At 40.6% G+C, this 23,162-nt stretch overlaps 1 protein-coding gene across 4 annotated transcripts in view; it reads left to right on the top strand.

Moving 5' to 3' along the window:
- mtcl1 (microtubule crosslinking factor 1) overlaps positions 1 to 23,162 on the top strand; it is a 213,144-nt gene that overhangs the window by 177,934 nt on the left and 12,048 nt on the right. For 2 of the 4 annotated variants that reach the window (XM_072569874.1, XM_072569873.1), the window contains exon 14: positions 19,594 to 21,487. The exons of 1 other annotated variant lie outside the window; for it this stretch is intronic. In XM_072569874.1, coding sequence (XP_072425975.1) covers positions 19,594 to 19,827 — 234 coding nt within the window. In that variant the 3' untranslated portion in view covers positions 19,828 to 21,487. Of the gene's footprint in view, positions 1 to 1,615; positions 1,673 to 19,593; positions 21,488 to 23,162 lie in introns of those variants that run through there. One more of the 4 variants, XM_072569877.1, reaches the window with a different exon arrangement.

The raw sequence follows: 23,162 nt of genomic DNA, 5'->3' as shown, positions 1-23,162 counted from the left end.
AAGAGCGAAGTTGTCACTGCAAAGAAAAGCCCCTGTGGGGTGGATTATAAAGTACAGGAGAGGCTTCCACATGTAGGATAGTCAGTAATAAATCCAGTGCAGAATTCAAAACTCTGTAAACAGAAAGTGATTGGAATTTGGAACTAACTCCTTGCCACGAGAAATAGTAAATGTGAATCAAATTGATACAGAAAGCAAAATAATTACTTCAGGGAGATATGATTGTATGGGTATGTTGCTAAAGAGAAAGGAGACCTGTGTGGATAATGAACAACAGCAAGGACCTGATGTGCCAAATGGCTCTTTTTCTGTTATAAATGCTCTGTAAAAGATGCTAATGCGCTCTGCGTCACCCAAAGCTCAGACTCACCATCTCCACTGCTGACTGCTCTGTCCCTTTTCTTTGGTGTCAATAGTGATCCTTTCCTTAGGAATCAGGGTTGACCATGAAGTGGCTCCCCCTTTTTGTTCGCTGGTTGTCTCCTTCCTTTTATTGGCCAGCTTCTGGAAGAAGAGGGGCATTGTGTTCAGATGTGCCTCATGAAGGTGTTTTCAACATGAGAGAGTCAGTTTACTATCGTGGGTATGGTGACAGGTAAAAACATACACACAAGGGACATGTCTGAAACAGGGACAAGCTTCCCACTGATCACTCCCTGGTTTGGAACACCTTAAAGTAATTTTTCTTTATCAAACAATGGAGACAGGGGACATCTTTAAAATGATCTATTTTATTTTATTTTTATGTATGTAAGTTGTTCTCAAATTAATATTTTACAGCTGTTTCTTTTCTTTGATTTATAACCATCGAGTATATAACGTGTGGTTTATACTACTTGAAGTGAGATTGATGTATGAATTCATCAGTCTGTGCACAATGAGCATTCATTGAAATCTTTAATTCTGCTTTGATCCTAAGATCCACAGTAAATTTGTTAAACCTCGTTGCACCTAATGAGGTAACTCAAACTTAACGCTTCATATGTCAATTGTTTTTAGGTCAGTGCCCAATTAGTATGCTCATATTGAAAATCCCCATTGAGTAACTGAGTCATTCGGGCAAACTTATGAGTCCTGACGTCAAAATGTATCTGTTTCTGAATCTGTAACTGATCAATTTGGAGAGTACCCTACACATTAACATTACCAGCTGGAACTCTCTTTGCTCTACTCACTACTCAGCTTCAAGATTGTGGGTTCAAGTCCCCTTCCAGGGATTTGAACATAACATTCTAGACTGGGATGTACTCCAAGATATTGAAAACCATAGCTGCTCTCTCAGTTGGATGTAAAATCATGTAAATTAATGACATAATTTGGAGCATGAGCAGGGTAGTTATCTCCAATGTCCTGTCCTCAATCAACATCACAAACAGATTCTCTGGTCATTATCACCTAGCTGTTTCTGAATGTTTTCTGTACACAATTGGGCTACCACATTTCCTACATTATAGTAATGACCACACTTCGAATTTATTTACATGGCTATAAAGTGCTTTTGGTTTTGTGAAGGGACTGTATAAAACTTGCAGGTCTTTCTGTTTAATAACAACTGTATCAATGTGTAACTTTGCTCTTTATCTTGTCTTATTTTTCTTCTGTCTGTTCTGCCCAGAGCCAAACTCTCTTACTAACCACCCCCTGGGGACTCTAACCCTGCTGCCTCACTACTGTAAGTTCTTTATTAACAACCTTGCTGGCGTTTGAGCTATCTGTTTAATAAATATCGGTAGAAAGATCCTTCATTTTCCGAATGAGTAACCTGTATTATGATATTGAAACTGGATCATACATTTTTTGATCATTATTAAATGCTTCAAGCAGTACAGTTCAAGAAGAATGAGGTTTGTGTGACTCCGACTAAATGGAATGAATGGAAAAGCAGTGTATTGCAACATTACCGGTTAATCTTATGGAGTCATAGTCATACAGCACTGAAACAGACCCTTCAGTTCAACTCATCTATGCCAACCAAGTTTCCCAAACTAAACTACTCCCACCTGCCTGCGTTTGGCCCCTATCCCTCTAAATCTTTCTTATCCATGTACCTATCCAAATGTCTTTTAAATGTTAAGATCTGTAAACTTAGTAAATTAGCAGGGAAATGAAAAAGGATGTTCCCATAAAATGACTCACCTTTCAGGCAGTCAGGTGATGAATGAAAATGGTACCAATAAGATTATCAACACCCTTAAGAATACAATCACAAATTGGACCCATGTAGCCAATCTGAGACTGATCATATAATGTTCATGCATTAGCAAGTCAATTGGAGACCAATTCCGTGATGAGTAACTCACTTTCTGACTCCACAAAGCCTGTCAGCCATCTGCAAGGCACAAGTCAGGAGTGTGATGGAATACTCTCCTGGGTGATTGCAGCTCCAACAACAATCAATAAGCTTGACACCATCATCCTGGTTTGTTGTAAAGCAGCTCATTTGATTGGCATCACATCTACTTGCAACCTGGTTCCATAGCATTTTCTCTCTTACATGATGGAGACTAGCATTTGTCTTTAACCAAGTGTGTCAGATCTTTTTTACTAAACCTGGAGCATCAGAGACAAAGAAAATAGTTTCTCTTAAGTTAATACATACCGAATGTATTTAATTCCAAAAGATAGATTATGCATTATAAAAATAAACTCTAGTGTAATATGGAAATATAATGCTGTAACACTGGGTGTTTTTCTTTGTATAAATTTATGTGATGAGGGCAGGTGCTGACTAGACCAGCAATTATTGCCCATCCCAAAGGGCAGTTAAGAATCAGCCATATTGGTATGGGTCTGTAGTCACTTTACTTAGAGAGTAGTAGGGATGTGGGGCACCCTGCCTGCAACAGAAGTAGACTCACCAACCTTAAGGGCATTTAAATGGTCATTGGATAAACATATGAATAAAAATGGAACAGTGTAGGATAGATAGGCTTCAGATTGGTTCAACAGGTCGGCGCAACATTGAGGGCCGAAGGGCCTGTACTGCGCTGTAATGTTCTGTGTACTCCAGACCAGGTAAGGATGACAGTTTCCTTCCCTAATGGACATTAGTGAATCAGATGGGCTTTTCCAACAATCGACAATAGATTCATGGTCATCATTAGACTCTTAATTCCAGATTCCTTTAAATACCCTTATCTAATCCTGCCTTTATCCAAATAATGATAAAAATGCACAATGGGTGTGTTAACATTTGAAAAAGAGAAAGTATTAGACAATTCAGATAGACATCTTTTGTCAAGTCTGATTGAACACAATCCTGACAAGAGAACATACTTATAAAGCGAAGCAAAACAGTGAGTGGGAGTACATACAAGGATCAAGTAGAATCAGCAAGGGGCTTCATATCAGGCCTCACAAACAGAGATATACAGCACGGAAACAGACCCTTTGGTCCAACTTGTCCACTTTATCAGTCGAGGCATACAAAGTCAGAACCGTCTAATCTTGTCACAAATTGGGGCATAATTGAATAATTGGGGCTCATTCTGGGGTAGGTGGAACCTCTACGAACAGGATGGTCTTCACTGCAACCAGCAGGGTACCAATATCCTGAGGGGGATCATATGCTAATGCTGTTCAGGTGGGTTTAAACTAATTCAGCAGGGGGATGGGAACCTGAATTGTAGTTCAAGTATAGAGAAGGTCGAGAGTAGGGAGGTCGGAAATAAGGGTTCAGGGACGCAAGAGGGCACCAGCAAGCAAAAAGCTGGTTTGAAGTGTGTCAATCTCAATGCCAGGAACATCCAGAGTAAGGTGGGTGAACTTGCAGCATGGATTGTACCTGGGACTTCGATGTTGTGTCCATTTCAGAGACATGTTAAAAGCAGGGACAGGAATGATTGTTGCAGGTTCTGGGATTTAGATGTTTCAGTAAGAACAGAGAAGATTAGATTCTCTACAGTGTGGAAACAGGCCCTTCAGCCCAACAAGTTCACACCGCCCCTCCGAAGAGAAACCCACCCAAACCCCTACCCTATATTTACCCCTGACTAATGCACCTAACACTGTGGGCAATTTAGCATGGCTAATTCACCTGACCTGCACATCTTTGGATTGTGGGAGGAAACCCACACAGATACAGGGAGAACGTGCAAACTCCACACAGACAGGTGGGAATCGAACCCCAGACCCTGGTGCTGTGAGGCAGCAAGGCTTACCACTGAGCCACCGTGCCACCCTACGGGACGGTGCTGTGGCATTGTTAGTCAAGGACAGTATTACAGCTGCAGAAAGGACATTTGTGGACTCGTCAATTGAGGTAGTATGGGCTGAGATTAGAAACAGGAAAGGAGAGGTCCCCTTTTGGGAGGTTTTTGTAGGCCTCCAAATTGCTCCAGAGCTGTAGAGGAAAGGATGGCAAAGTTGGTTCTCGATAGGAGCGAGACTTGAACTTCCCAAATATTGACTGGGAATACTATAGTTCAAGTACTTTAGATGGGTCAGTATTTGTCCAATGTGTGCAGGAGGGTTTTCTGACACAGTACGTAGACAGGCCAACAAGGGGAGAAGCCACATTGGCTTTGGTACTGGGTAATGAACCCAGCCAGGTGTTAGATTTGGAGGTAGGTGAGAATTTTGGTGATAGTGACCACAATTCAGTTATGTTTATTTTAGCAATGGAAAGGGATAGGTATACACTGGAGGGCAGGAGGTACAGCTGGGGGAAAGGCAATTACGATGTGATTAAACAAGATTTAGAATGGGAAAGTAAACAGCAGGGCATGGGCACAATAGAAATGTGGAGTTTATTCAAGGAACAGCTACTGTGTATCCTTGATAAGTATGTACCTGTCAGACAGGAAGGATGTTGTTAAATGCAGGAGCCGTGGTTTACTAAGGAAGTTGAATCCCTTGACAAGGGTATGTTAGGATGAGATGTGAAGGCTCCGTTAGGGCAATTGAGCATTACAAGGTAGCCAGGAAAGACCTAAAGAGAGAGCTAAGACGAGCAAGGAGGGGACATGAGAAGTTAATGGCGGATAGGATCGGGGAAAGCCTTAAAGCTTTCTACAGGTATATAAGGGATAAAAGAATGACAAGAGTAAGATTAGGGCTAATCAAGGACAGTAGTGGGAAGTTGTGTGGGTAGTCAAAGGAGATAGAGGAAGCACAAAATGAATATTTTCCGTTGGTATTCACACTCGAAAAAGACAATGTTGTCAAGGAGAATACTAAGAAACAGGCTACTAGACTAGATGGGATTAAGGTTCACAAGGAGGAGGTGTTAGAAATTCTGGAAAGTGTGAAAATAGATAAATCCTCTGGGCCGGATGGGATTTATCCTAGGATTCTCTGGAAAGCCAGGGAGGAGATTACCGAGCCTTTGGCTTTGATCTTTATGTTGTCATTGTCTACAGGAATAGTACCAGAACATTAGAGGATAGAAAATGTTGTTCCCTTGTACAAGAAGGGAGTAGAAACAACCTTGGCAATTATAGACCAGTGAGCCTTACTTCAGTTGTGGATAAAGTGTAGGAAAGGGTTATAAGAGATAGGATTTATAATCATTTAGAGAGGAATAATTTGATTAGGGATAGTCAACACAGTTTTGTGGAGGGTAGGTCATGCCTCACAAATCTTATTGAGTTCTTTAAGAAGGTAACCAAACAGGTGGATGAAGCTAAAGTGGTTGATGTGGTGTATATGGATTTTAGTAAGGCATTTGATAAGGTTCCCCATGGTAGGCTACTGCACAAAATGCAGAGGCATGGGTTTGAAGGCGATTTAGCAGTTTGGATCAGAAATTGGCTAGCTGAAAGAAGAGAGGCTGATGGTTGATGGGAAATGTCCATCCTAAAGTTCAGTTACTAGTGGTGTCCTGCAAGGATCTGTTCTGGGTCCACTGCTGTTAGTCATTTTTATAAATGACCAGGATGAGGGCGTAGAAGGATGGGTTAGTAGATTTATGAATGACACTAAAGTTGGTAGGGTTGTGGATAGTGCCAAAGGATGTTGTAGGTTACAGAGGGACATAGATAAGCTGCAGAGTGGGCTGACAGGTGGTAAGTGGAGTTTAATGCAGAAAAGTGTGAGGTGATTCACTTTGGAAGGAGTAACAGGAATGCAGAGTACTGCGTGAATGGTAAGATTCTTGGTAGTGTAGATAAGCAGAGAGATCTTGGTCTCCATGTACATAGATCCCTGGAAGTTTCCGCCCAGGTTGATAAGGCTGTTAATACAATGTGTTAACTTTTATTAGTAGAGGGATTAAGTTTTGGAAACATGAGGTCATGCTACAGCTATACAAAATTCTGGTGCAGCTTGAAGGGCCAAAGGGCCTTTCTGTACTGTATGATTCTGTGTGCTCCATTTCTCTAACTCTGCCCTCTGCTGTTGCCCCGATCAACCAGCTAGGCCCCACACTCCACAATTCCTCCTCAAAATCTTTCTACCTCTGTCTCCTCCTTCAAGAGACTCTCTAAATCACAACATTTTCACCCAGCATTTGACCATCCTCCTAAAACATTCAATTTTCATTTAATGTCCATATTCCTTAGTCCACCAATGAAACATGTCTTGATATTTGTGCACAAGTTATTATTCTCTGGATTACAAAAGCAGAAAGTTATGGACAGATAGAGGGAAGATTTATATTTTTTAATGAATATTGGATCTCCATGAAGTAAAATCAATGCCTTAAACATATTTATCTATTCCATTTATTACACTTGGAATGATTTTAACAGGCTATACTTTTCTTACAAAGAGACTGGAAAAAGATATTAGTGCCCCCTGCAATAGGACATTCGCGAACTGTGTCAGATGTCTACACTATTAGTAATCATAAACAGACTTTACACAAAGTGAGTTAAACAGACATTTCTTAACCTGGATCTGCTTTTATTCTTTATTAATGTTGGCTGTCTAAAAAAATGTAGAAATAATTTAAAAGATCTTTCATTCATTAATGCTTTTCATGCAAGTAGTTCATAAACATTAGGCAATTTCTGAGTCCTCTTTGATCCTTTCCCCCTCCCTCTGCTTAAATGATGCATTTGTTAGCAATGACAGCTCAGGACTAATGGGCTAAAAACATTAATTAATTACCAAGTAATTTCCTTATTCATTGAATCAACATTGAAAATTTAATTTAAGGAAAGGAACACTCTTCTTAACATCTTAAGTAGCCTTCATATGAAATTAGCATTCACTATTACCTCTATGACAACACTTAAAAATTGGAACAATTTTCAGCTGCTTACACGCACTTTTTAAAGGGCATTGATTATTTAGGTACAAGTGGGAAACAGCAGCATCTCTTGGGACACCCAAGACCAACCTGATACAACTTTCTAGTAACCTTTTAAGTGACTGCTCAGCATTTCCTCCAGAAACAGCTAGGAAGTTGTATGAAAATCGCAGTCTAATGGCAAAAACAGAATGATTTAAGTTTTCAATTACAGATGATCATTAATTAGTACTGTAGGCCAGTAACACATTGAGTTCTTCACTGTGATTGGTCTTTCCATTAACTTTCTCCTCTCTGCATTCAACTTCTTTGCTTTTCCTTTGAGTTTCCAACCGAACAGAAAGGTCAGCTTTATCCATTAGCTGTCATTTCACTGGCTGGGTACTGTCTGGCCTGATGAATGTTTCCAGCTTATTCTCATTCTCTTTTAAAGATGTATCTGCTTTTGGATTTGTGATACTCCCTCCTCCGAGCACATTTGTAATTGTTACTGGTCACCTTTCTGTTTTCCTGGCAGCTTTCCATTCTTTTGATATTCCTTTTGTTTTGACAACTGCCTGCAATGTCTCTTCTACACTAACAAATGTCTCGAGCCTGTTCTCTTTATTTCACTGTGCTTACAAGTTTTTCTCAGTGCCTATGAGATTAATGACTGTTTCTGAAAAAAGGCATGTTTTGTTGAAGCTTTGCACCTTCAGGAAATTTAACAAGGATGTAAATTCATAGCGAATCCAACATGTATACTGCATGAGAGAAGAGTGCTCATTGGTCAATGAGTGATTGGTAGAAGGCCATGAAGTAGGCAATATTCTATTAATGTTATATGGCAGTTAACAACCAGACTTTGGTAAACCAAGAGATTGTCTCTGATTTGTTAGGGCAAAGAACAGGCCCTGTTTATTAATCTGTGTGGCTTTCAGAATATGTAAGTACTGCAATACTGAAAACCCAACTTGCAATCCTAAATTGGTTTACAGTGTAAGTTCTCACGCATTCAGGATTATCCTGCAAATGTTGTTCAGTTGCAGAATTTGAATTTATACTCTCGTGAAATATCCTGATGGGTACAAGATGAGAAACTTCAATAAATTCTTTCAACAATACTCAAGTTCCATACTACTGAATGACTAAATTAAAGAGTATTAATTATTATCGTTAGGCATGTAGAAACCTATTTATAGTTTTATCTCCTTGAAGGTATTAAATACAGAATGTCTTCAAAGTGGATTATTCGAGTGGTATAGCTGTTGTTCATGAGAAAAGTGGGAAAAAAAAAATGAGACACAACAGCTTGATAATAAGTTGGAAACTATCTCTTCAGCTCTGGCAGAACTTTAGCTCAGGGTCATGAAATCTGGATTCTCAGTGGTTACAACCAGACCTTATGGCACACAGTTGTAACCTGCAGCTTCATAGCACTTGGTTCCAATTTGAGGATTTTGAAATCATTTTTCTTAATTCTGGAAATGCTTACCAGTTTCCATCTCAGGTTCTACCCTCTAGCTCTCGAAACTGTGAGACAGGCAGATGCAAGGGGGGCTGTGTAAATTTAAGACACGGTTGTTAAAATAAATTAAATTGTCATTTATCTAATGCTATTTTTGTGGGACCTTGAGTTGCACAAATTGGATTCCAACTTGCTTGCATCATAAAGCTAACTATTCTGGCCATCTACCGAAGCTAATGGGTCCCATCACCAAGTCCAGATCCAATGTGACCTTGTCTCCCTTGCTATTCATGTCTGGCTTCTGCCTTTTCATTCACCTCGTGGACTGGAACAAAAATCTTCCCACAGATCACTTCAGGCAACAATTTCCAACTTCCTTAACTCTTTGGCCTACCTCATGACATGATAATCCTGTAGCTGATACCCTTAGCCCAGTGAAACCCTTACTGTTTTCCACCTTGGCCACTCCTCCTCATACGGCCCCTCTTATTAGCACTCCCTTATACATACATGGACCGCACCAGCTATTTACCAGATGAATCTGGACCAATCCAGTGTTTTGAATCCTAGTTTCCATGATTACAATCTGCTTTAGCTTCCACTGTGGCAGTCCCTCACCTTTTAAACCCAACATGGAATGTCTGTTGCTAGCCCCTCTTTCTGCCGACCTCGGTAGTTTACCTCTATGCCGAATTGCTTTCCCTTATATGATCAATGAGAAAGATCCTTGTGAGTTTGGTAAGTCACAATCTACAAGGAAGCTTAGTTCAGCTGGCTTCACCTCCAGAATGTGGGGACTAATCGTCCTAGAAATCACACCAATTGCATTCATAATGTTATTGAGTATATTATGAGTATATGTGAAAACATCATTCATGGGATGAGGAGTTCGCTGGCTAGTCCAGCATTTGTTGTTCATCTGTGATTGCCCACATTACTGTGGGTCTGGAGTCACATGTAGGCCAGACCAGGTAAAGATGGCATTTTCTTTCCCTAAAGGACATTAGTGAACCATACAGGTTTTTCCGACAATCAGTTCATGATCATCGTTAGACTCTTAATTCCAGATGTTTATTGAAGTCAAATTCCACCACCTTCCATAGAGGGACTCGAACCTGGGTCCCCATAAACATTACCTTGGTCTCTGGATTAACAGTCCAGCGATATACCATTAAGCCCCTGCCTTCCCTAACTGGGCCTATTGGGGAATACACAGAACAGATTGCAGCTTTTCAAAGGTAAAAATGAGCAAAAGATTGTTCCTTTGCGATACAGGTAACCCACAAAATGCAAGAACTTTGTTGAAAATTGTTTAAAAAGTAATCTTATAGGACTCTCACTAAAACTACATTCATATCTCACAGCATATTCAATTACTCGTTGGTTGTGCCATTTATTTTCCCAGTTTACACACGAGTTTGAAATTAAGGCTGTTTCATTTTTCAATTCAGGAGCTCTAAGCAAGTAGCAATAAATAATGATGAATTCTCATGATTATAGTCTCATTGCCAAGACCTTAATGGAGCCCCTTCTTCAAGGAGTAGCACATATTGAGAGTTTAGACAGAGCAGCAGTTCACAGAAATCAGACCATTTTCCAAAGTCGGTTTCATATTTCCATCCAGGCTGATAGACAAACTGCAGCTGCTTTATCTTACAAGAAAAGTGTAGACTGAGATCTTTTAGAATGTAACAGTAAAACTTTTTAACTTGCGCAATTATAATTCTGTAGATTAAAAGATGTATCACCATCTTAAAGTCTTATTTAATTTGCTTGCAATTGAATGATAGATGACACTAATTAAGGGTGGTAATGACATTATATTAAAAAAATCTTATGCTACTTCACCTTCCCGAGAAAAAGGAGCTGACTGAGTCGCTGTTATATGAAGGAAGTGCCACTTTGCATCTTTTGTTGAGCGTTTTATAAAGCAAAGTTCACCATATCACATTGCATTGGGAATTAAAAGTGTTTATGTAAAATAATAATCAACCCATATCTCAGATTTCACACAGCTGCAGAAGCTACTTAAGAGACGATGTACCTCCCGCATGCTCAGATTGTGGTCCGTTGTGAGATTTGAGCTTTAAAAGGCAACATTAAAATAATGTCAGCATTATAAAGGGCTGTTTCATGGGCACATTTAGCATCTGAAACACCAGTTTGCAATTACCCCCTTCACTTTGGCTAATGTACAGCAGATCATATTGAATCCAGACCGATCTGACCCAACTAATTTAGATTTATTTCAGAACAATGTGCATTTGACACAGTTCAAGCGTTTGGAGAGTTAGATCCATCTGTGCTCATAGGAGGGAATATAACTGTCTGAAGTTTTGCTCCCAAGTTAGGAGCACACAGCCAGGAAATATACCAGTTCCAGAAACCCAACCTATAAGGAAGTAGACGGGAATTTTGGAATTTTATTCTGGGGGCCAGGCAGAAAGCCTGCCTTGGTGGTCCGAGACTTTATCAAAGTTTATTTTAAAGAAACAGTAAAAAAAAATGAAACAACCCTCCAGCCTACACCCTCCACATAATCAGTTCATAATCGCTTGCCAACCCTGTGCCAATGCATTTCCCCCAATCTGCCCTTACACCTTACCATGCCAAATCACACAATTTACATCATGGGGAGACCTCAGGACCAATGCTGAAATAATATAAGATAACTCTCTTAAAGAATTCTCTATTCAGAAGAAAAACAGATTTCCTTTAACCTCATGAAAACAAAACTAACGTTGTAATTCTTTGTCCCATTTCAAAGAGTCTATAACCACTTGGAGCTGTCAATCAGAGCATGAAATAGCAGACATTCCTTTGTCTTAATAGAAGACTATGAGTCCAGTCACAAAGTATTAATCCAGTAATGAGAGCTCAGACTTACTGTCAACAAATGGTGGAATAGCAAGCAATGATTCTTTTAGCAATGCAACAGTTTTTTAAAATATTTGGAACGTAAGTCTTTTTAATGTTTGGGTGGGTATTGTGGTCTAGTGGTTAGCACTTCTCCCTCACAGGGACCTGGGTTTGATTCCACCCTTAGTGACTATGTGGAGTTTGCATGTTCTCCCAGTGTCTGTGTGGGTTTCCTCTGGATACTCTAGTTTGACTTACAGTCCAAAGATGTGCAAGTTAGGTGGATTGGCCTTGGGAGATTCAGAGTTATAGGATGGGTGGGGTGCTCATCAGAGGGTCAGTGTAGACTTGATGGGCCAAATGGCCTGCTCCCCCACTGTAGGGATTCTATGAACTGTTACCTTAAGGTTTTGAGATTTTCTCTCCCCGGACACTGACAAGTTTGTGAGTGTTTCCAGCTATTTTGGGACGGGTTGCAAGATAGATTTTAACCAATACACTCATGATTTGTAATCTGAAGGACAGGTAAGAGGCCATCCTGATAAAATAACCTATTCCCCACTGACATAGCTCTGAATCTTTCACCCACGCATTGTATTGGAATTTATTATATTTATCAGACAAAAGTTAACCACTTTGTAATATGACTCCTTAAGTATTCATCCAAAAATTGGTTCTGACTAAAAACCTCAATTTTTACAGGAGACTTCAAATTTCTGCCGGCTGTGTATAAAACCCGACAGTAATTTAGTGTTGAGAGCAACTTAAAACAGCAATTTAGAAATATCTTATGCTTGGCTTAGGAAATGTACAGGGAAGAATTATTACTATTCTACATGGAATGTTGGATGGTAGGAATTAATGGGAAGGTATTTTATTTCTTTAGAGTTTGATCTCTGGCCAAAGCTAAGATTGCACTGAGTATTCAAGTCAAAAAAAGTCTGGGGATAATTTAACCCAGCATGCAGCAGAGGCAAGTCGGTGAGATATGACAGTAGGAGTGAGGGTGAATTAGGAGGAGATGGGGAATGAGGGGAGAGAGAATGATGGACAATAATTTTTAATTCCTGTCTGGCCACTGGGAAAGTGCCAGAGGACTGGAGGATGGCAAATGGGAGGTAACGATGAACCATGAAATTATAGACTAGAAGGGAAAGTATTAGAGAAAATTCTGAGGGGGCGAATTAATACCCACTTGGAAAGGCATGGGTTAATTAGACTTGGGTTAAGCATGACTCCTTTATTCCTGATGAAGGGCTTTTGCCCGAAACGTTGATTTCGCTGCTCGTTGGATGCTGCCTAAACTGCTGTGCTCTTCCAGCACCACTAATCCAGTATTAAGCATGACTTTGTCAGAGGGAAGTCATGCTTATCAAATTTGATAGAATTTTTTTAAAGTGTGATCAAGTGTTGTGGATGAGGGAAATTCAGTTTATATGGATTTTAGCAAAGCTTTTGACATGGGAGATAAATTGAGAAGATTAAGGCACATGGAATTGAGGGAAATTTGGTGAGATGGATCAGAAACTGGCTTAGTAATAGGACACATGGGGTAGAAGGTTATTTGAGTGACAGGAGGCCAGTGTCCACTGGTGTTCCACAAGGGTCACAATTGTTTGTTGTTTGTTTGTTATGTATGTAAATGAGATAGATAGAAAGTGTGAGAGGAATGTGAAGTAATTTTGCAGACGACATTAAGATCATAGGGTCATAGAGATGGACAGCATGGAAATAGACCCTTCGGTCCAACTTGTCCATACCGACCAGATATCCCAACCCAATCTAGTCCCATTTGCCAGAACTTGGCCCATATCCCTCTAAACCCTTCCAATTCATATGCCCATCCAGGTGCCTTTTAAATGCTGTAATTGTACCAGCCTCCACTACTTCCTCTGGCAGCTCATTTCATGCTAGCACCACCTTCTGCATGAAAAGGTTGCCCCTTAGGTCCCTTTTATGTCTTTCCCCTCACACCCTAAACCCATGCCCTCTAGTTCTGGATTCCCCCACCCCAGGGAAAAGGCCTTGTCTATTTATCCTATCCATGCCCCTCATGATTTTGTAAACCTCTATGAAGTCACCCCTCAGCCTCTGACGCTTCAGGCAAAACAGCCCTAACCTGTTCAGCCTCTCCCTATAGCTCAACTCCTCCAACCCTGGCAACATCCTTGTAAATCTTTTCTGAACCCTTTCAAGTTTCACAACATCCTTCCGAAAGGAAGGAGACCAGAATTGCACGCAATATTCCAAAGGTGGCCTAACAGCTGCAACATGACCTCCCAACGCCTGTACTTAATACTCTGACCAATAAAGGAAAGCGTACCAAACGCCTTCTTCACTATCCTATCTACCTGCGACTCTACTTTCAACAAACTATGCACCTGCATTCCAAGGTCTCTTTGTTCAGCAACACTCCCTAGGACCTTACCATTAAGTGTATAAGTCCTACTTTGATTTGCTTTTCCAAAACGCAGCACCTCACATTTATCAAAATTAAACTCCATCTGCCACTCCTCAGCCCTTTGACCCATCTGATCAAGATCCCGTTGTACTCTGAGGTAACCTTCTTCGCTGTCACTGCACCTCCAACTTTGTGTCATCTGCAAACTCATTAACTATACCTCTATGTTCACATTCAAATCATTTATATGAATGACAAACATCATGGACCCAGCACCGATCCTTGTGGCACTCCACTGGCCACAGGCCTCCAGTCTGAAAACAAACCCTCCACCACCACCCTCTTTCTTCTACCTTCAAGCCAGTTCTGTATCAATTGGTCAAGTGGTTAATAGGGAAGTCAATGGTTTTAGGTCACAGGAAGTTATAGATAGGTCAGTCAGATGGGCAGATCAGTAGCAGATGGTACTTGACCCTGATATGTCTTAGATGATGCACTTTGGAAGAAGAAATAAGATTAGGGAGTATTTAATGAATGACAGGACACTGGGTAGCTTAGATCCCTGAAGTTGGCAAAGCACCTGAACAGGATAATGATGAAGGTATATGGGACAGTTGCTTTGTCAGTTATAGCATATAGAGTATAAGGAGGTAATGTTGGAGTTGTTGGTTAGGCCACAGCTGAAGTAAGTGTAGTTCTGGTCACCTCACTACAGATAGAACTGAAGGGGGTACAGAAAAGGTTCACCAGGATATTGCCTGGGGGAGAAATTGCGCTGTAAGGAGAGACTAAATAGAGATGGATTGTTTTCTTTAGAACAGCAAAGACTGAGGGGGGATGTGATTGAGGTGAATAAGATTATGTGAGGTACAGACAGGGTAGATAGAGAGCAGTTGTTCCTCTTGGCTGAGGGGTCAATCATGAGAGTTTTAAAGTAAGGGGCAAGAGGTTCAGAGGGTATTTGCAATAAAACAGTTTCACTCAGTGGATGGTGGGTATCAGAAATGCACATCCCGGAAAGGTAGTGGAAGCTAAAGACCTTTCAACCTTTAAAAAATATTTGGAGGACCACTTCAAATATCATAACTTTCAGGGATATGGGACAAGTACAGGAAGTTGGGATTAGTACACTTTTAATGGTCGTTATGGCGCAGACTCAACAGGCTGAAGGGCCTTTTCTGTGCTGTATGAATCTATAATGGGGAGAAGGATGGGTTGGAGGAGGAGGACATAAAGATTATCTTAGTGGAGAGGGGAGAACTCCAGGAGGTCACACTGGCAGGGCTGGAATATTGGTTTAATAGTGGCATGGTTGTGTTGAGAAAGCCCTTCCTTCCTTCAGATCACAGGGAGATTTGAATTTAGTTCTTCCTTCCTCAAGAACAATTATGTTGATTTTATCTCGGGAACATCGTGTCTGACAAACTTGAATAAATTCTTCAGAGGTGGGTGGCTGCGTGGAAGAGGGCAATGCTTTTGATGTTGTCTACTTGAACTTCAGGGTGGCTTTTGATAAGGTCCTGCATGGGAGCTTGAAAGCAAAAATAAGAGTCCAAGGGATCCAAGGATAAGGTTGAGGAATGTTTTTCCAATTAGAAGTCTGTGTCCAGTGAAAAACCACAAGGGTCAGTGTTTGTGATTTAAATACATGAGTAGACGTGAATGGAAGAGGAATGATTGGTAGTTTCACGGATGATACAACAGTTGGTGCAGTGATAAATAATGAGGACGATAGCCTTGAACTACAAGAAGATTAGATTCCCTACAGTATGGAAACAGGATATTTGGCCCAACAAGTCCACACCAACCCTCCAGAGAGCAACTCACCCAGACCCATTCCCCTACACTATATTTCCCTCTGACTAATGCACCTAACACTATGGGCAATTTAGCATGGCCAATTCACCTGGCCTGCACATCTTTGGATTGTGGGAGGTATCCACAGCACCTGGAGGAAGCCCACACAGATGTGGGGAGAATGTGCAAACTCCACACAGACTGAGGTCCAAGGTGGGAATCAAACCCAGGCCCTTGGCGCTATGAGGCAGCAGTGCTAACCACTGAGCCACCATGCCACCCCAGGATGTTGATAGGCTGGTCAGATAGGCTAATTGGTGGTAAATGGAATTTAATCCCGATAAATGTGCAATGGCAGGACAACAAGGCAAGGGAAGACATGATGAACGTGAGGACCATGGGAAGCACCAAGGATCCGAGGAACATTGGTGCGCATGTGCACCAAACTGAACATGGTCAGTCACCAGGACCAATACGTTTTATGCTGTGAATCTTGCATAAGGCAGTCAAGATGTTTCAGAGCGATATTGGCCAGAATCACAACCCTGGTTAATCCATCAAGTGAATTTGAGAACTACAGTGAAAGGGAGAATGAGCGAGGTCACAGAATGGTCTGTTGGGAAGGTGGGATTTAAACATCTGTGTCATTAACTCAGACCCAGAGAAAGTGCTAAACTGAGGTTACTTTTAGAGATTGGGGAGAAAAACAGTGAGCTAAAAGTCAGTCGGTTAAATGTACAACTATGACACCGAAACCTTTCCTCATGCCCAATAGGTCCATTCCAATTTCCACTTTAGAAATGAAGCTTGTCAATAGTTAATTGGGTTTTAAATACCAGGCCAGAGCCACCAACAGGCCAGAGTGGGAAGCCCCATAAGGATTTGCAATTTTTAGAGTGCGGTATCTGCATTTCAACATGATGTTACATGGCACATTTGATGTCGAAATTGGCTATTATAGCACCATGTTAGCTACTGCATGTCACTCTTGACATCGTACAATGAATTTTCCTTTCAAGCCGGATATTAGACTTTCAATGCAGTTGGAATTGAAATGTCAAAACCTATTCTTTATCTCACTTCACGTTCTCTCAAATGTAGCTCCTCAAAAGCTGGACATTTACTGCTTGAAATTTCCTCTTTTTAAACAGGTTGTGCTGATATAAGGAAAGGAGAGAGGGATGAAGGAATTATTTAAACCGACGTGTTAGAAATTAATTAATATCAGCAGCAATATGACCATTATTCTAAAACGTTTTGCATTTCGGTTTCAGTTGGTTTTCCTGCATCGTTGGATGAAAAACATTTTACTTTTTTTCTGGAAAATTGGCATGTTTTGAAATCGTCAATCCCGAAACTGTGGGATTTAAGAGGAGTGTACCTGTGTAATATGTTTTAATTAAGATTACCCATGATTCAGCAGCAATCTGATTAGTCAATTAAGATCCTCCCTTTTCTTTTTGTTCAATTCTTTAGCCAAGGGTGTGTCACTTCTTAACAAAAAAATGTTTAAATCTCCAAATTTTCTGATCTTTCAGTCCATGCTGTATTTTAAACTCTGATATTGATATCCTAGTGTATCAGTCATCAGCTTCCTCTGGGTCTGATTAGCATTAAAACAAAATACTGCAGGTGCTGTAAATCTGAAACAAACTCAAAGAACAGTGGAGAAACTCAACAGGTCTGGCAGTACATGTGGAGAGAGAAAAACAGAGCTAACGTTTTGGGTCTTGTATGAATCTCTTTAGAGCTCTTCAGATGAAGAGTCATACTGGATTTGAAATGGTAACTCTGTTTCTCTGCTGGACTTGCTGAATTTCTCCAGGCTTCTTGATGTTTGTTCCTGTTTTGTGTGGGTCACCCTGAGCATTGAGTGATTTATTGCTGGAGCAAGAACTATGGCTGTAGCTGATGGTTATGTCTTTGCTGTCTTGCACTCTGACTTCACATTAAACACAAAGAACTTGTTAACTTGTTAAGCCTGTATTTCAGATTTATTTGCTTTATTGTATTTTATTTTGTTTCTTCTTCCTTAAGTCATTCTGTCTGTTGTATTCACCTTCCAAGCTCCAGATAACAAAGTAGATCTGAAATAATGTGAATGGTACTGGAGAGCCAGCCCACTGGAAGCCACCCTCGATAAGGAACTCCAAAGCATTCCCTCAGCCTTTCCCATACAGCTCTCAATTTAGCATTTAATTATACTGTGTCACCTCTGTTGCTCAATGCTTACATGGTAGAAATATGAGATGCATTGCCAAGAAGAAACTTTATTTGTGATTCAACCAATATAGCCCATGGATAGGAGTGTAGTTTTCTCAGAGTATCTTTCAACAAATTTAGAAAGACGCTAAATATTTCCTAGATGTTTTCTTTAAAGTGTTCCACACAGAATATACATCATTTCTGTGAAATGCATTGGGATGCCTTTTCATTCATTCACAGTTATCGCTGGTGATGTCAGCATTTAATGGCCATTCCTAATTGCCCTTGAGCAGGTGGTGGTGACCTGCCTTCTCGTGGTGTAAGGACACCCTAATTGAGAGAGATGCAGGATTCTGACCTGGCAACAGCAGAGGAATGGCGATATAGCTGCAAGTCACAGTGTGCTGTTCAGGAAAATGATGCTTCACACTTACCAAGGTTACCTGAAACAAATCCCCTGTCCAGGATACTTCTCCACCTGGCACCTTTCAGGGTACAGAGTCAGAATGGCGCATGGCTTGGTGAGCAATGTGCAGGTGATGGTGTTCCCATCCGCTTGCTACGCTTTTTCCTCTGGATGATAGAAATCACAGGTTTGGAAGGTGCTTATGAAGATGTGTTTCCGAGTTGTTCCAGTGCATCGTGTAGTGATGAAAAGAGAGAATGAGTATCACCTTTTGTAACAAACAACCAAATCATTTGGATATTTTCAGATTTCATGCACTTGCCCTGTACCAATATTTGGACTTTTGTTTTCCTTCTAACTCTCACTGCAGTTTAGTCTCATGGAGAGCCATGCATTTCCTTTCCTAAATAGGTCACCTTCTGTGGTAGAACGTAGACGACATTAGTACACAACATTTGCACACCCGTGTCTTCTAGCAAAGACTGTTTTAAAGCTGCTCTGTGCTAATTATAGAGCCCTTCAGTCACAGTGTGCTGTTCAGGAAAATGATGCTTCACACTTACCAAGGTTACCTGAAACAAACCCTCTGTCCAGGATACTTCTCCACCTGGCACCTTTCAGGGTACAGAGCAGGTGAGTATTCTGGCTCACTTATTTCATGAGACTATTTCATGGAAGTCCTCTGTGCTTCAGCCCTAGTTACAAAAAAGGCATGAAGTTATTGGACACTAGGAACAATTTGTCACATGGACTACTGAAACACAATTCTGTGCAAAACTCTCAGAAAGGAGTCGATCAACTGATTGGTTAAATGTTTCCAATACATTGCGCTGATGTTGCTTTAAGTTTTGGCTTGATTGCAATAAGAGCGATTGAATGAGCAGTTATCATTGAACAAGTGAAGTTTTGATATCCAGTTCCTTGAATGTGAAATGTAATCCTCATTCCCGGTGTCAGAACAATTTTTCATCAATCTTTCATTTATTTGACTAATCAATGGGTATTGTTACTATTACAGGCCCAATGTTAACTCTATACAAGTTGAGGGTTTTGAATGAACTGAGGGTTTTTGTAACTGTGCAATGTTGTCCGATTTCAGGAATAATGGCTGATATTAACTAAGATTCCCTTAGCAAATGCTCCTTTCAATATTTCAGTGATAATCCATTGACATGAAAGAGACCGTGCAAGTTAACAGTAGGCAGGTTGATAAGATTTCTGATTGTTTTCCCTCCATTGCAATGTCTTAACCTTGCCTTTTATTCTTTCTGTTTCCGGGTTGTAAGGAGTTACCTCGGTCCTCAGTAGCACCACCACTAGAATCCTGCTTCTCACGCCCTGCCAGGCCAGCTAATCAACGTCCACCATCACGATGGGCTTCACGCTCCCCCTCCGCCTCCCCGTCTTCATCCTCTGGGGATTTAGCTTGTGCCGGGCAACCCAGAAGCAGTGACGCACATGCAACAGAACCACTCCAACACACTGAGCCACACTGTGACACTGAGCACAAGACCGCATGAGCCATTGGCTCAGCAGCAAAACGCCATCGAAATTCATCATCACGGCAGCCCTGCAAAGTGACCGAACCTGGTCAGCAGTTGAAGTTCTAAAGGATTTAACAGGTCAAGAATGGAGGAATAAATGTTGTGTATTAAACCTATAAAACAATGGAAATGTCTATACTGCAATCTGAAACCAGCCAGCACCTATTGGCTCTAAAGGTAGAGATTTCTTTGCCTGCGGGGTAATGATTTTAAGGATCTCTGTTACTTTAGCCATCATGGTGAGTAGTCAGAGTTATATGAAATGTATGCAGTGAAGATTCAGCAGGATTTCCCCCTCCACCCTCCTATTCTTTCTCGATTTGGAATATTCAGTCAAGATTTATTTCTTCACTGCTGTTTACTGGAAGTGGCCAAGTTAAAATTTTAATCCAGGTGATATGTATCCTAATTGGTTTTCCTGACAGCTGGTGGTTATAGCACGGTGCTCTTTATGGAAGTGAGGAATGCAGGTTTAACACTTAGAGGGCTGCTTGCTTGTCAGATCTGCAATGTTTTGGCCTGTACTTTAGGACCAGATGGCTAGCTACAGGGAGGGTGGGAGAGTGGGGAGAGATGGTGACCCACATGGTCAGCTCCATCCAAAGTTACACCTTCTGTCAGCTGACCACTGAGCGGCCACGTGTAAAACGGTGGCTGTGGAGGTGTCTACAGCTTGAAGGTCACGTCAAGTAGGGGAATTCTTTTCCATCGAAAAATTCCAATAAACACAAAAAAAAAGGACAGAAGCATTATCTACAATAAAATTTGTAACTATGTCAACTGAGTCTTGTAATTCATTGCTTACATTAGTGTCCATACAGCGTGTTACCATACAGCGTTGCACACCCCAGTATGACGGTTATAGTGTCCAGGTATTTACCTGTTAAAAAGTACACTCTATATAACAGGAAGAAGAGAAAGGAATCAGAATCCTGAGAGGTTGAAGGGTTTGGAGTGGTCTCTCAGTAATTTGGACTGCCTTCTTTTACATTGCACTGTATTGTTTTTCATGTAAAATAGTCCTAATATTATTCTTTTATAAAGCATTAATTTTATTCTACATTTGATGCCAGTGAGACTTTGTAAAGTGCTTTATATTGATTGGAGCATTAGTTATATTATTGCAGAGAGTCCACAGTGCACTCGACAAAAACGAGTTGCATGGTACATATTTAGAGACAAGAGAAAGAAGCTATATCAAATAGTTTTTTATTTTCTTTTGCTAGAGCAAAAGGCAGAAAAAGAGGAGAGATACGGACAGTCTTAATAAATTAGATGTATGATGGTACAATACTTGATTTGCATGCCATTGGGTCCATAGCACTTTAGTGCATGTATATAGCTACTGTGCCCCGACATCACTCATAAATATGAGGAACAAAAAGACAAAGAATCCACTGTAATGAAATTGTGAGGTTAAACATGTACTGTATTTTAATTATTGGTGTTTCTTGCATTAAATAGGGAGAAAGCATTTTTAACTAAATTATTGTAACAGTTCAACTGTCTGTGTACAGTATTGATAATTTTTGGAAAATATTGAAATATTGTTCAGACTGAATATTGTCATGGATGTCTTTAGGGTTCACTGTAAGAGATAATGTACCCGTAAAATAAAATGTCCGAATTTCCAACATCTGATGTCGTCTTTCAAGTTCATTTGAAGTGACATGTGAACGGATTTGTTTGTTTAATGTTCAGACCCATCACTATGAGGGTGGGTATGATTAAGATTGCTAGCAGCCATATTAGAATCAACCACATTGGAACAACGACACTTTAGCACGGTCAACTGTTAGGAGGTGGTATGTATTTAGAAGGTTAACCTATGTTACCTCCCAGCTTTTCTGTTCCATTTCAAGACAAAGGAATTAGGGAGGGAATTTAAGGAATTAATTTTATTCATTCATGGGATGTGGGCTTCATTGGCTAATCCAATACTTATTGCCCAATCCTAATTGCCCAGAGGACAGTTAAGAGTCAACCACACTAAGCACTACCACAGTTAGGCAGTAAAAAATAAAAAAAAGAAATAAAAAAGAGTCAACCACTTTGCTGTGGATTTGGAGTCTCATGTAGGTCAGTCCAAGTAAACGAGGCAGATTTCTTTCCCTAAACGGCGAACCAGATGTATTTTTTTAAACAATTGATAGTGATCACCATTAGGTCAGCTTTTTATTAAATTCAGATTTCACCTTCTGCACCTGTCTCAGAACATTAGTTCTACATTATAATTCCTGTGACATCAGCACTGGGCCACCAGCTCCCTTCAGCTGAAAGAGCAATTCTAATCGTAAACTGGAGCATAAAACGCTCAGTAGCCACGGTTACAGAAAACAAACAATTTTAGGCTGTGGTTAAGGGTAAAGAAGATTAAAGTGGGCAAGAGTGCAGAGGAATTTTCAAATCAATTATGAGCAAATGGAAACTCGATGTACATCAGTGTGAATTGGAATGATCAAGTTGGACTTAGGGTGCAGCATCATGTTGGGGCTTGTGGAGTACTGAATGAATTGGAATTTGGGTCAACATTTAGAAGTCAGAGAAGCATGTGTTGAGGTAATCTGGTCTGGAAGTAATAGTAACATTGATTCAAGGGATTATAAAATGATTCAGCACAAAATGAAGCCATTCAGCCCACTGTGCCTGTGTCATCTCTTTGGTAGAGATCAACTAGGAGACAGTGAGGACTGCAGATGCTGGAGATCAGAGTTGAGAGTGTGTTGTTGGAAAAGCATAGCAGGTCAGGCAGCATCCGAGGGGCAGGAAAATTGACTTTTTGGGCCAGAGCCCTCGTCGATTTTCCTGCTCCTTGACTGCTACCTGACCTGCAGTGCTTTTCCAGCAACACATTCTCAACTCTTTGGTAGAAATATCTAACTAGTCACAATTTCTCCACTCTTTCACTGTGTCACTGCAATATTTTCTCTTCAAATATGTATGTAAGTCCCTTTTGAAAGTTAATTTTGTTCCTGTTTGTGCAATCCTTTCAGACAGTGTATTCTATATCATCATTATTTGCTGTGATGGGACAGGAAGTGAGAGAAAACTACTGGAGCTGTTCTGACAAAGGGTCACTGGACTCAAAATGGTAACATTATGGTTTTCTCTCTGCAGATGCGGCCAGACCTGCTGAGTTTCTCTCGTACTTTCTATTTTTGTTCCCCAGAATATTAACCTGGGGTTCTAAATTACTGGTCTAAAAACATTGCCCTTCCACCATCGTATTCACCCCGTTGCCTAGGTAGTGAAACTATACTGCACCCCTAAACATTAACTGTTGCTATCGTGTGATATGTGAGTCTTAGCTG

Source organism: Chiloscyllium punctatum, chromosome 5 (genome assembly GCF_047496795.1).
Source record: "Chiloscyllium punctatum isolate Juve2018m chromosome 5, sChiPun1.3, whole genome shotgun sequence".
NCBI classification, from domain to species: domain Eukaryota; kingdom Metazoa; phylum Chordata; class Chondrichthyes; order Orectolobiformes; family Hemiscylliidae; genus Chiloscyllium; species Chiloscyllium punctatum.
This window is presented reverse-complemented; position numbering and strand designations above follow the sequence as displayed.